The sequence below is a fragment of the Mesoplodon bidens genome (genome assembly GCF_964165515.1).
Source record: "Mesoplodon bidens genome assembly, chromosome: 1".
Classification (NCBI taxonomy): Eukaryota; Metazoa; Chordata; class Mammalia; order Artiodactyla; family Ziphiidae; genus Mesoplodon; species Mesoplodon bidens.
This window is the reverse complement of record NC_138176.1, coordinates 54,919,233-54,934,419: the sequence shown is the minus strand read 5'-3', so window position 1 is coordinate 54,934,419 and position 15,187 is coordinate 54,919,233. Positions and strand designations below refer to the sequence as shown.

The 15,187-nt window shown below is 36.4% G+C and overlaps 1 protein-coding gene across 2 annotated transcripts in view; it reads right to left on the bottom strand.

Annotated features, from left to right (window-relative positions):
• SEPSECS (Sep (O-phosphoserine) tRNA:Sec (selenocysteine) tRNA synthase) overlaps positions 1–14,412 on the bottom strand; it is a 35,522-nt gene extending 21,110 nt beyond the window's left edge. The window contains exons 1-6 of one of the 2 annotated variants that reach the window (XM_081253754.1): positions 14,196–14,412; positions 13,213–13,367; positions 11,280–11,398; positions 10,739–10,897; positions 7,851–8,004; positions 3,890–3,992 (exon numbers count right to left, since the gene is read on the bottom strand). In XM_081253754.1, the coding sequence (XP_081109880.1) occupies positions 3,890–3,992; positions 7,851–8,004; positions 10,739–10,897; positions 11,280–11,398; positions 13,213–13,367; positions 14,196–14,309 (804 nt within the window). In that variant the 5' untranslated portion in view covers positions 14,310–14,412. Of the gene's footprint in view, positions 1–3,889; positions 3,993–7,850; positions 8,005–10,738; positions 10,898–11,279; positions 11,399–13,212; positions 13,368–13,664; positions 14,105–14,195 lie in introns of those variants that run through there. The other variant, XM_081253753.1, reaches the window with a different exon arrangement.
• Between the last annotated feature and the right edge of the window lie 775 nt (positions 14,413–15,187).

The window sequence follows — 15,187 nt, the reverse complement described above, 5'->3', positions numbered from 1 at the left end:
CAAGCACACCCCGGCCTCAATGTCTTGGCACTTGATGTTGCCTTCTGTCTGGAATCTCTCCAGAGAGCTGCCCAGCTCATGCCTTCATAACACTCGGGGCTCTGCTCAAATGTTACTTCTCAGAGAGGACTTCCTGGATCACGCCATCTGATACTCCTCCCCCACAAATACTAGAGCATTTATCAAGGCCTGTCATCCTTATTGCTTACTGTCTGCTTCTGTTCCATGAGGATAAAGATTCTGTTGTATTTACTGCTGCATCCCCAGTGCCTACCCTGCCGCCTGGCACATCCGTGGGAACCCTGCAAATATCTGTTGAATGAACTGACAATTAGGTCTATGAATAACTAGTATAACACCTACTTCTCTCAAATTCTCAATAAACAAAGTTGCTGCTTCCCACTCTTGGGGAGCTTTACAATCCTTAATTCTACGTATTTTTGTGACTCTACTACAACCCTCTCTATTAATGTGTCCTCACATCCATATTCCATGAGTCTCCTAAATTAGTCAGTTTAGTACATGTCAGAAGTATAGGTTCTGCAAAGCTAATTTCCTGGAGACTACATATGCATATCAGAATGCTCTATATGCTCAGCACTGAGTCATTCTGGGACATAGCCCTAAAAAAAAAAATTCTGAAACATTTTAGTTATACCTCTTTCTTCATTGTTTGCTTGATTATTACAATACTATCTTCTCAAGAAAGATTCCCAATTTTAGTACTTTGTTTTTTAGAGGAAGATAAAGGGATTTGGAGTTACACTGAGCTATATGGGCCATTTTGCAGCTTGGGACCTTAGGCAAGTCACTTAATACTTCCAAGTTTGTTTCCTCACTTGTAGAATGGAAACAATGAGAAGTACACCTTAAACTGTTAGGATTAAGTTAATAAACTTTAAAAGTCTAGCAGGGGGCTTCCCTGGTGGTGCAGTGGTTGAGAGTCCGCCTGCCGATGCAGGGGACCCGGGTTCGTGCCCCGGTCCGGGAAGATCCCACATGCCGCGGAGCGGCTAGGCCCGTGAGCCATGGCTGCTGAGCCTGTGTGTCTGGAACCCGTGCTCCACAACGGGAGAGGCCACAACAGTGAGAGGCCCACGTACCGCAAAAAAAAAAAAAAAAAAAAAGTCTAGCAGGATGCCTGACACATGGTGGGTATGGGTACTCAGTAAATGGTATGTATAACTGATAAAAACTACCGAGATAAATTAAAGCTAATTTTAATTTTTTAGAGTGTCATGAAACAACTAGCACTGAATAAGACCCAAGTATTTATTTGGCTGAAAGCAATAGGGACACCACCTCTTTTTGTGAGGGCCAGTGTTTATGTACTGCTTTTTTTTTTTTTAAAGAAATGTCAATTCTAGAAGGTAATACAGTATCTGCAACAATACAACAGCTACCTTATAAAAATTCATTTACCATCTTATAGTGTTATTTTCTGGTTAAAATTTTAGTAAAACCACCTCACGAATGAAGAGAGGTGATGACAAAGTAGGGTATTCGTGATGCACAACTCCATGGGCAGCTTTCATATTGTATCCTGGAGCTTGTTTTCATTTAAGAGTCTTAATCTCTTCAATTACACCACCAAATTTTCTAGTATTCAAAAGTATGTCACGAGCACCAAAACAATGAGCACTGCTGAGTTAAGTACATAACATATGGGTAAATGTTAAGGAGCCATTAAACTGATCATTATGAAGACTTTATAAGCATGTGGAGAGTATAGAAATATAATCTAAGTTTATATTTAAGTTTAAAAATTAAATATGCTTTTGACTACATTTTAGAAAGTTAATACTAAATGTACACAATGGCTATAACCATGTAAAAAGCAATACGTATATGTATTAAAGAGAAAAAAGGGATACACAAATTATTAAGGGTAATTGTTAGGGTAACAGGGTTATGAGTGATCTTCTACCCTTTCCTCACTTTTCTAAACGTTTAGGAATGCTAGAATATCTGACTTTTAAAAGAATTAAGGCTGCCAAAAATTAAAGAGGAGGAGAAAGGAAGAAGGGGAGGAGGAATAAAAATGAATCACTGAAATAGTATGCTTTTTTCAAGATTTCCAGCATAGATAACTGTACAACCTTCCTCTGCTACCATTCAAATTAGATATAATCTAGTCTGAAACTGTGATAAGCCTTAAAAAGTTAAGGAATAATGCAAAAGGATACCAAGGAAACAGTAAATGGTCTTCCTCAAAGGTTTTAAGAAACCCTCGAATACCATGCATACAACCACTCCACCTCTGGACTTCTTTTGTTATGTAAACTAATCTATTTCCTTATTGATTAAGCTAATTTGGGTTGGGTTTTTGTTACTTGCAGTCAATTACATTCTAACTGGTACAAACTTTGAGTAAAGAAATTAAGCATATCAGCTAATACTACTGTATAAACCATATTTATATCAGAGATAACACTAGTACTCAAAATAACAAAAGAGAAAACAAAAAAATTTATGAGATAGGATCTACAGGGCTAAGGAGCATTCACCACCACATGGCAGAAGGCCACAGATAATCTTGAATAACTCTTATCCACATAACACAAATCACATGTGTGTCAAAACTGAATATTTGACTAACATCATTATGCACGCAAATCATAAAATTCATATCATACCTAGATAATATCTATCCATATCCTGATATAGTGTGAATAATTAATCACTGTAAGTAAATGTAATACATCATTTATTCATTCAATTGTTTGAGTAACCAATTATTGAGTGTCAGTTATGTACCAGGTACTGTCCTAAGTATTGAGGACATAACAGTGAACAAAACAAAGTCCTTTCCCTAACAGAACCTTAATTCTAATCACTACCAATAAGCAGACAGTAAACAAACATCATATCAAATGGTGACAAGTGCTATGGCGAAAAAGAGAAAGAGGCCATCAATTTCAAGAAGCACCATTACTTTACATACCGCTAGGTAAGAATAAACATTGCCATTTAACATTATAAGACACCTCAATTTCAGAGATATAACATGGAAAAATGTGTACTTTAAAATCAATGAATACGGCAAAACAGGAAAAGAGGGATAGAAAATGCTGGCAAGGAAGAAGATGTTATTTCAAATAAGGTGTCTGAGAAAGTCTCATCAACCTAACTAAAGAAACTCAGGTAAGAAGCCACACAACTCTCTAGAAAAGCAACCTAACAAGAGGTAGGAGCAGGAATGGGGTGCACACGGGTAGCACAAGAGGAAGAGAAAGGAGGCAAATGTGCCAGGAGGGTGGGTAAGAGGGAGAGCAGCAGGAAATGAAATCAGGAAAGCTGCAGACGCCTGAGGACACAGAGCCATGGCTGTGACTCTTACTCTGAGTGGGATGGGAAGCTCAGACATGTTTTAAAAATAAGAATCTAAAACAGATGACTGGGATCTAGGTGATGCTTATAAAAATTAAAAAAAAATAAAATCACAGTTTTTAAAAACCTGCCAACTCCATAGTTACATGCTAAAATGTTTATAAATGAAGTCATTTTCAGTCTAGGATATAAAGGTAAAGTGATTTCTTAAATACTAAATATAGAATATAGAACAAGTAATCAATACAGTTTTAAAAACACTATAATCCACTATATTAGAAAAATGAAAACACTGGCAATGGAACATTCTCAGAAAGTTAAAAAAATAAGCTACTAAAGTATTTCCATATTGGTGCTGACCAAAACTATAGTCCAATGACACTAGCAAAGAATAATGACTTTTACTGAGTGACTACTGGATGCAAATTTCTAATGCTCCATGAATTAGAAGATGCTAGATTAACTGTTTTTCTGTACTAGGGTGTAAGAAAAACAAAGTAATAATCCCAAATATGTTAAAATCCATTTTTCCCTGACATATCTTTCGAAACTCTCTTACCTGCTGAATGAGGTGCATGCACTTTGAAGACTGCACTCCGTAAGCATTGTTAACTATATGTGGAATGCCATAATTAGCACAAATCACAGCCAGTTCTTCTAATCTATAAACATATTCAAGAGAAAGACATATTCATACTCTGTCTTAATAAATTACGAGAAAAGTTTTTTAATTTATAGTTATCCTTAAAGTATACTAGGGGAAAAAAAGACAAACTGAAATTTCTACAGCAGTACTTTAGCATATAGTTTGGCACCTTGGAAATGCATAGCAGGCATTTAAGGATAAACTTGAAAAAGCTTTTAAATTAATGTCACCAATAAATAAGAAAATGTGTATTTAGAAAAATCTTACATAGATGGTAGCTTTTAAATCACCTGAAAATTTCCTATATAAAAAGCAAGAAGCAGATTATTTATAAAGATCTCTTACAAAACTGATATGTTCATTTTTAAATGCTTTCAGTTGCTTATCATCCTAAACTAATATCTGCAAAATAATCAGCATATCTTGAAATGTTAAGAAATCTCACATTAAGCATCTCATAAAGCAAAAAATACATTTTCAAATAGACTTTAATGTATTAAAAAATACAGAACATTAAAATATTTCAGTACCAAAATAACATTTTCCAACAACTTGGATACTAAAGAATCTTTTAAATAGCTGCTGGTTTTAAATTCACTCGTACTCCTTCATTTGACACTCCCCGTATTAAAACAATCTGAGAGTCTAACTTTATGCAAAGTAAGATAATAAATTTCAATTAGAGTGTCATAAATGATGTTCCTTTGCAAAACCAAATAATATTTGTGACTGAAGTCATCTCTAACAGAAAAGTCTTCACACTATGAAGCTAAAACTAAATCCTATGGTTTGATAAAATTAATTTTTAAAAAACATTCTCTCTACAGTATAAAAAATTTGGAAGCAAAGCATTTTGAGAGAATAAAAATTATTTCTCAGATAAATGTACTACAAATATATATTATATGGTTTAATTATCAACTTACACATAATACATTTTCCTTTTATAGTAGCTGTGCATTAATATGTTTTACAACTACAAACAGAACTAACATTATTCTATTCAACTGTCAGAAGTTTTCAATTTACTTCCCTAAAAGTTTTATGAATTAAAAACTTATTTTATCACTCATTTTCATAAACCTCACAAATCAAGGCAGAAAACTTATCAGATTTTGTTTTTAACAAAATGGACCTTCTGGGATACACACAAGTATTTTCTTCATAAAAGGCACTTTCACATGTTTGTGTTCTAATGAAAGTATTCCTTGATAACAAGCTTCCTTGAGAGTAAGGCACTATAATAACATAAAGTACTATTTTTTTAAAAAAATCACTTGAGTAGTTTTAAATATTCTGAATTGATCAAATTTGCTAATATTTTCAATGTGTATGAGAAAGGCAAAGAGAAGCAGAAAAAATATTTTCCATGTGAACCAGATTGTATTCTAACTTAGAAGCCAATTTGAGGTGTTTCTCAATTTGAAGAAATGATACTCTTCTTTTTTTTAACATTTTCTTTGATTTTGCCCCACAATACTCTCTGTCCAGTTAACTAATAAAGACAATATATATGTTCAAATTAAGACTATAAAGGAATTAAACTTAAAGAAATCAAAATGTATTTTTAAATTTAATAAAATCAGAAATTCAAACATATTACTAATAACTGAGCATCACCATTTTCCTAAAGTTCACTCTAATCAGAAACATTCATTATGTAACATCACCAAAATATAGTATATGAGAATTCTACTGACTGAAAAAAAACCTTTTTGATTTTTTCCAAAGGAGACAATGCATGTAAAATGTACTTAGCACTATACCACGCATACTGTAAACATTCCAAAACAGTTATTCAGAATGATACAGATGGCCAATGGGCACACGAAGAGATGCTCAGCATCACTAGGTATTAGAGAAATGCAAATCAAAACTACAATGAGGTATCACCTCATACCAGTCAGAATGGCCATCACTAAAAAGTCTACAATTAATAAATGCTGGAGAAGGTGTGGAGAAAAGGGAACCCTCCTACGCTGTTGGTGGGAATGTAAACTGGTACAGCTACTCTGGAAAAGACTATGCAGGTTCCTTAAAAAAACTGAAAATAGAGTAGCCATAGGATCCAACAATCCCAATCCTGGGCATATACACAGACAAAATTCTAATTCGAAAAGATACATGCATCCCTATATTCATAACAGCACTAGGTACAATAGCCGAGATATGGAAGCAACCTAAATGTGCATCTACAGATGAATGGATAAAGATGTGGTCTGTGTATATACATATATAACGGAATACTACTCAGCCATAAAAAAAGAATGAAATAATGACATTTACAGCAACATGGACAGACCCAGAGATTACCATACTAAGAGAAGTCAGACAGAGAAAAACAAATACCATTTGATATCACTTATATGTGGAACGTAAAATATGATACAAATGAACTTACAAAACAGAAACAGACTCACAGACACAGAAAACAAATTTATGGTTACCAGAAGGGAAAGGGGCTAAGGGAGGGATAAATTAGGAGTCTGGGATTAGCAGATACAAACTACTGTATATAAAATAAACAAACCACAAGGTCATACTGTATAGCACAGGGAACTATATTCAATACCCTATAATAAACCATAATGAAAAAGATACAAAAAAGAATATACATATATATGTATCTGTGTATATATATGTTATATATATAGATATATACATATATGTATCTATATGTATAACTGAATCACTTTGCTGTACACCAGAAACTAACACAACACTGCAAATCAACTATACATCAATTAAAAATATGTCAATTAAAAAAAAAGTCAAAATGAAACAAAAACAAAGATATCCTCAAGGATAAATAATTTAACTAATACAAATATTCATATGGTGTTTTTGGAAATGTAATTTATTTCAATCACATTAAAATTTTTCTAGATAGCAAAAACATCAATGAAGAAAGACTAAAGATGCTTATTTAATATTTAAATACAAATTTAAAATTTGATTGATAAGTAATGAATAAAAAACTAAAGCATATGCAACATGATCTGAAAATAGAATCCAGACTCATGAATGAAGCAAGGTAAATTTTCAAGAGCAGGGTTTTAAAACTGTCTCTTAAAATCTGCCTATAGTAAAAGCTAACATGCATTCATTACTGTCAAATTATATGACTCCATGAATTAAAACCAAAGTATAACTTGATGCTATGAAAATAGTCCAAAGTCAATAGTTTTTTTACAAATTATTAGCGCTTCTGTTCAAAATGTTAAAATGAAACCAACAGTTGCTGTCAAAACTAGAAATATGTATTACTATATCTAAGCCTACTACATTTTCAGAATAAAAATCTGCGGCCATCCTTCAGAAAAGCAAACATTTGCCTTTTTAAAAAAAAATTTCTTAAATATCTGCATTTTTCTCAAAATGCAAAGACAATTATACACCTAACTATATATCTGGGTTAGTCTTGCAATTAAAAAAAAAATTAGGGGACAATAATCCTAAAATTTTCTATTTAAAATCTGTTAATACTGATAGTTCCTATATATGAAAACTAATTGTAAGATCAAAGTGGAGATGGCAATAAAAACAAGTATGTAAATCCAAAATTTAGCATAGAGATTTCTATTAAACAATAAGGAAAAAGATGCAAGATGTCCAGAAACATAAAGAAGAGCAAGAAAACAGAGATGCTCTGCATCTACTCAGGTGATAAAAGGATCTCCACTTGGTACTAGTTGTTTTTTCCTTCTTCTATATCTAATTTTTATTTTCCCAAGCCATTATGTTGTTTCTTCAACAGTCCATTCACGTAGTATTTACTGCCAAATGTTATTTAGGCATCTTTGAGAATTAGTATAAGTGCATTTTATGTAAAAGACTGATGAACACTGAAGGACAATATTCACAAATCATTTACCTATCAGGCACCCTTGGAGCAAAACAGGATGTAGTAGAATGAACACAAAGAACGTAATCAGGGCCAAGTTCCTGGACTTTAGCCTCCACTGCTTTCAGGTCTGTGCGTAGCTCGTCACCTTCTAAAACGTTCTCTATCACCACAGGCTCAAAACCTAACCAAGTCAACCAGAAACCAAAATGTTAGTATACTAAAATAAGGGGAGATTGTGGACTCTAGGAAGCAGTGCTATTCTACACAAAAACTTTTAAACATTTATTCTAGTCAATGAACTCTTCTCTAACAATAAAGACCTGGTTTAATACCAGCATGAGTCAAAGGCAGGTCAAAATACTGTGAAGGACGTCTAGACCACAATTAGGACCACAAATCTACTTAACATTTTTTTTTCTTTTTTTTTTGCGGTATGCAGGCCTCTCACTGTTGCGGCCTCTCCCGTTGCGGAGCACAGGCTCCGGAAGCGCAGGCTCAGCGGCCATGGCTCACGGGCCCAGCCGCTCCGTGGCACGTGATATCTTCCCGGACCGGGACATGAACCCGCGTCCCCTGCATCGGCAGGCAGACTCCCAACCACTGTGCCACCAGGGAAGCCGTACTTAACATTTTGATATGACATGAAAGACTAATTCTGGGAAGTAAGGAAGCAAATGTTAAATAGATGCCTACAAAAGTAATAAGAGTCGGGCTTCCCTGGTGGCGCAGTGGTTGGGAATCAGCCTGCCGATGCAGGGGATACGGGTTCGTGCTCCGGTCCGGGAAGATCCCACATGCCGCGGAGCGGCTGGGCCCGTGAGCCATGGCCGCTGAGCCTGCGTGTCTGGAGCCTGTGCTCCCGCAACGGGAGAGGCCGCAGCAGTGAGAGGCCCGCGTACCGCAAAAAAAAAAAAAATAAGTAATAAGAGTCACTGATGACAAAAAGGGTCACTTAGCCCAGTTCAATTTCAGTCCACAGAAAAGTAAATCTACTCATTCTCTGGCAACATTTAAGTTTTATTTTAAATTTCTCTTTATTTCAGAAATGAACAAAAATAATAGTTCGAGTATTGAAACAAATCACAATCGTCAACTTAATGTTTTACCTCTAAAGAAAAATACATTTTAGTAGACCTATCTCATAGCTTACAAAAGCCTTCTATAATTTAAATATAAAAACTATTTTGCACACGAGTTATTATGTACTCACATCTTCAGTGTTCTCAAATACCAGATCTAGCAGCAGGCTAGATTTGTGGATTTAAGAGCTATGAGGGATTCAGAAACCATTTAGCTCAACTCACTCACTTCAAAGATAAGGGAGCCAAAGTTTAGGAAGATTAAGTGCCTTCCTCAAGGTCACACAGCAATTTAAAGCAAAGTTACAGGCAAGCAGTCTTCTGTTTTAGAATCCACATCAAGTTGTCCACATTCTATCTATAGAAATGTAAAACTTCAGCCACTATAAAATCATCAATTCATATACGGTGGTCCACAGAACTCTAGGTTTCATATCTATACAGCTATTAAAACAAAGAAAACTTTACTTAAATAAGTAACTTCCTAAGGACAGTTAATTCTCTATTATTTCTCAAATTCTCTACACTCAACCCTATTTTTGCTTTCAAACAACTATGATGCAAGTTCTTGGGTTTTTTTTAAGAATACAACCATCTTGCTTCCTAAGAACATAACATAGTCCAAGTCATACATCATTTGGAAAAAGTTTACAGTTTTTCAATATGCCAATCTTTCTATAAGTTTGGTTATCAGTTCTTTGGTTAATAGTTTGCAAATTAACAGACTTGACAGCTTTATGTCACTTAAAATAAACCTTTTAGAAGTCTACCCATTTCTGCTATATGTCCTTATTATGAATCCCTTTACACAAGTTTCTTTAGGATTATTTATGCAGTTTAATTACAGCCCAATACTGTTCATTTCATACAACAGACTGAGGCCATTCAAAAAATAACTTTAAATTCTCAAATTCAACTTGACCTAAGCAAGCCAAATACTAAAATACCAACTTAAAGTTTTTGTCTCATCTATACTCAATGATGCCTGTATCCTTGTACTTTGATTCATGGTAAAGATTTACGTGTATTCCACTCATGTATACAGAACAAACATTCCTGAAGCAACTCTTATGCTCTAGGGATTATTGTTGGGCATTTCATATGTCATCCCACTTAATTCTGAAAACAGTCTTCTGAGGCAGGTGATCATATCCCCATTTTAAAGAATAGGGACATACGACATAACACTTCCATTTCTTAGTGTGTACTGAAAAGAATTCAAAGCAGGGACTCAAACAGGTATTTGTACCTCCATGTTCATAGCAGCGTTATTCACCACAGCCAAAAGGTGGAAGCAACCCAACCCAAGTGTGCACCAGTGAATGAATGAATGAATAAACAAAATATGGGATATATATACAATGGGAGTCTTAAAAAAGGAAAGAAATTCTGGCACATGCTATAACATGGATGAACCTTAAAGACATTATGCTAAGTCAAATAAACCAGTCACAAAAGGACAAATATTCTATAATTCCACCTATATGAAGGACAAATTTATAGAGACAGAAAATAGAATAGTGATTGCTAGGGACTGAGGGTGGTGGGGAGGGGAGAGTTATTGTTTAATAGGTAGAGTTTCAGTTTCAGAGGATGAAAAAGTTCTGTAGAGAGATGGCAGTGATGGTCCACAACAAGAGGAATGTACTTAATGTCAAGGAACTATACATTTAAAAATGTTCTGTTAAAAGGGCAAATTTTGTTATGTATATTTTACCACAATAAAAAGAAGGAATAGGAACAGGTTTAGTTTCTTTTTCATTTATCTAGCTCTATATAAAAAGTTTGAACTTTCTGTGACATTGAAAAACATATATGTTACTTCTCTTTTTTTACCTGCAGTGATCATGGATTTAAAGCAGGACTTCTGGTCTATTCGTGGCCATATAATGTACTTTGCTTTTGGTCTTTTGTGTCGTAATGTTAAGAAACACAGGGTTAGACTCATACCAGTTGCCATCGGAACTACAAAGCAGTTGGTCACTGTATGGACACCTACAAATAAGAAGAAAACAGAAATTAGTTATTCCACTAAAAAAACAGCATCCTTCTTAAAGAAATGATATACTTCTATCAAATAAAAAGAGTTAACAGACTTAGTGCTTATTCTTCTGTACTCACACTCAGGAAGCTCACTGCTAAATTCATCCTCCAGGCTTATGGCTCTGATTTTCTATCTTATTCTAAAAGTTTTATATATATATATATATATATATATATATATATATATATATATATATATATATACACATACATACATATTTGTCTTTTCAAAAGCCATTTATACTCTTTTTGGAGAGAAGCATTAATAAAAGAAATTATGCAAAGGTTTGTGTGACTGGTCAGCCAAAAGTATTATGATTAACACAGTACATACCAGCCAACTTTATGATGTCCAGGACCAAAGAATTGGTAATTTTGTTCAAAAGGCTAGAACCTGCAGCTTTGGGTTGCACAGCAGAAATATCACCCGATCGTCCAATTCCATGAATGAACCTAAGCAAAAAATGGCCAACAACTGGACAAAAATATTCAGTGTTCTAAGTAATCCACTGTATAAGTATACAAATACAATAACCAAATAAACACTATACTTGACTATTAATAATGTGAAAATATCTAATTAAATCAAAACAAATTCATCAAGTATGCTGTGGTAGCTAGTCTTCATGATGGCCATCATCAATTCCTTTTCTCCCTATGCCCATATGCCACTGCCACACCAAGAGATGGGGTCTAATTCCTCTCTACCTGAATCTGGGCTGGCCTTAGTGACTTGCTTGGTCTGGAAGAATCTAGCAGAAGTGATGGTCTGGAACTTCTGAGCTAGGTCATAAGAAGCCTTATAGCTTCTATCTGGCCTCTTGAAGGGTTTGCTCAAGGGGAGGTCAGGGGCAGGGGGTCCTCTCTTCAAAGCCAGCTGCTATGCTGGGGAAAGCCCAAGCCAAGCCACTTGGAGAGACCATCTGAGCTCCCAGCCATCTGAGTGACTCAACTTGGATAAACTGCCCAGTTGAACCTTCAGATGATTAAACTCTCAGCCAACACCTGACTGTACTACATGAGAAATGAGAGACCTGAAGCAATAATCACCTGCTGAGTCCAGGTAACCTGTCAGAGATAACAATAAATGACTGTTTTAAGCCACTATGTTTTGAGGTAGTTTGTTATACAGCAATAGAAAACCAGGATATATGCACCATTAAATTCTCTTCTTTCTTCCCATTTCCATAATCAGAGCAGTGAACTAACTTCTAACAGGGATGAGCTGATGTTTCAAATACTGCCTTAAGTTTAGAAGAAGTACATGCTCCTTGAAAATTAGTGTGCAAATCCACTCATTTTAAATTTAATCATGTTATACACTATTTAAAGATACCTCTGAATACACTTCAAAATCAAAAATCTGTTCGTCATTTATAGTTGCCTAGATCAGAAATTCTGCACACTGGAATTATCACAGAACACGTGTCACACTCTATTACCACTGCAACCTCACATGCAAAGCATTATTTTACATATATTATCAACCATGTTATCACCTTATTTTTAACCATTAGTTTTTCATCCAGGTCATACATTCATTATCATTAGTTTTGACTGCAATAATTTCGGTTGAAATAAAATTCTACTATTCCTAGGAAAATTTCATCATGATTTAAAATCATGGAAGACGGGAGTTTTAAAGAGTTTACCTATATTTCGCAGAAAGGTTGGAGAACAGAGAAATGATCATATTTGGAACCACTAACAACTAAATGGTTATCAGAATTGATGAAAAGTTTTCTGAATAATGCAAAAGAAAAAAGTGACTTAATAATCTAAAATTATAATATACCTTTCCCACATCTACTGCAACAAAACAAGATATTTATAAAATGGGATTCAGTTTAGATGCAGATGAATGACGTTAAAGTTCTATAAATATTCCATTCTCTAAAAAAACTTGCCATGTTAGAAAAGAAACATAGAAAACTATAAACAACCTTAGCATATTTTAAACTCTTAACAACCAAATAGGTTAATTACGTTAAACACTCTTAACAGAATGTATAGACAGTACAAACATTCTTAACAGAAGGTACAGCCAGTATCCTTAATCACCCAGAAGCTGACAATGTCCTGAAAAGCACCTACTCAGGTACATTTTTTCCATCTCCCTGTTGCATCTAGTTCACATGCTTATTTAAACAAGAAGTAGGTTACAAACGGACATTTTTTAATTTAATATGATTAATAATGCCACCATTGTTTTTAACAAAATAAAAAAAAAGGGAAAAGGAAATGCTTTGTACTTAAAAAAATCATACCTGTAATGTCGCCGAGCAACTAATGCAGATGCCACTCTCCCTTCCCTTTCTCCCACACCACAATTGCCCAGGAAATTGTTGCTATCCATGATTGCAAGTTCATGTAAAAAGAGTTCAAGTGTACTTTCATCCCAACCATCCTCTGGACACTTGCCCTTAAGAAAAGAAAAAAGAAAACAAAAAAACGCTTATGACTATATTTGAGAAACCAGCATTCCCCAGAACCCTACTTCAATGAACTTTAAAACTTTTCCATGCACATTTTGCCATGCTCCTTGTTTTCTAAAATTCAGACATAAATTCAGCACTCTGAAGAAACTGTGAATAGGCAAAATGTTTGTTACACTGTATTACAATTATCCACACGATGCTGCGAAAAGTGATGATAAATACATACAATGAGATTACTCAGGTTTAAAGTCTCAGTTGAAAGTAACTGAAAACGAACAAACCTTATCTTCAACTAGGATTTTTCACACCAGGGTGTTAGAACCAGAGGTGTCAAACTTCAGTGACATTAAAATTCAGGATGCTGGCAAGAACGAGACCTGTGAAGTTCCTCAGCAACACCTACTTCGAGTTAGTATATCGTAGTTTATAAATATCATGTGTTCCCCAGGAGTAGTGAAAGATGGAAGACACGAACTTTGCCCTATCCGCAAACAAAAAAGTAAATCATGCCGGTCTTCCCCTCGCTTCCCCAACCCGAAGTTAGGAAAAAAAAAAAAAAGGGGGCTCGAAGTTCCGAACTCCCCACATCCCCTAATAACACTCTCTGGGGTTTTGCCAGCGTTGGCGAGGCTGAGAAGGAGCTGAGCGGCGCCAAGCCGGCATATGGCATGCCCAGCTGCGAAAGACTCTGAAGACAGGGCTCAACCAGCAAATACGAGCGGGTGAGGCAGGTCCTGGAACTAACAGGGGCGCTGGGCGGAGCCGGAGCCTGGGGGGCGCGGCAGCTGGGGAGGGACCCGAAAGCTCGGTACCTTCTCCAGAAGCAGCCGTATGAGGTGCTCGTGCGAGCGGCGGGCCTCACAGCCCTGCCGCACGTAAGCCGGCGACACCAGCCGCTCGCCCGCCGCGAAGCTCTCGCGGTTCATGTCCGCAGTGGCGACTGCTGCCGGAGAACAACTGACACACGCCGGACACACTCCGAAACCAGGAGGCGACTCGCCGCCTGGACGGTACGGGAAGGCCTTGGGACAAACATCTACGTCTCGCTCTCGCACATGCGCAAACCGCTCCAAATAGCGTGCCAGGAACGGAAGTATTTGAGCATGCGCAGAGGTGTCAGGGCGTTTGGCGGGCTTCAGGCTGTACAGAAAACAAGCCCCGCCTCCCTGCATCTGATTGGTCCAGTTAAACCCGAGTGTGCCTGAGACCGTCTTGAAGGAAGGACTTTTCTTCTGTGAGGAGGGGCTGAGGAGTCAGGGCAAAGTGCGTGGTGTCTCTGAAGAAAACATTTCCGAAGTTACTCTGTGTTCCACTCCTGTTGAATGATGAGCTCTGGGAGTCTGTGCCTCAGCCTTACTCAGGTCGTGTTTTTCAGATTCCTGAACCGTTCATCCTTACCCTCATACATCTCAACATTTACAGTTGCCTGGCAACCCCCTTTTTTTTTTTTTTTTGACCGCACCACCTGGCATGGGGGAATCTTAGTTCCTCAACCAGGGATTGAACCAGTGCCCCCTGCAGGGGAAGCGTGGAGTACTAACCACTGGACCTCCAGGCAATTCCCTGGCGACCCCATTTGAAATAGTGGTGCCCCACTCCTTTTCTCCTTTGCATTACAGAATTTTTGGCCATAGCACTTATCATTCACCTCCTGATATAACAGACATTTGTTTATACACACACACACACACACCCCTATGAATGTAAACTCTCTGAAAGGCAGGGCCTTGGTGTTTGCTGCTAAACTCCACGAACACCTAGAAAAGTGCCCAGAATATAGAAGGGGCTTAAAAAAAATTTTTTT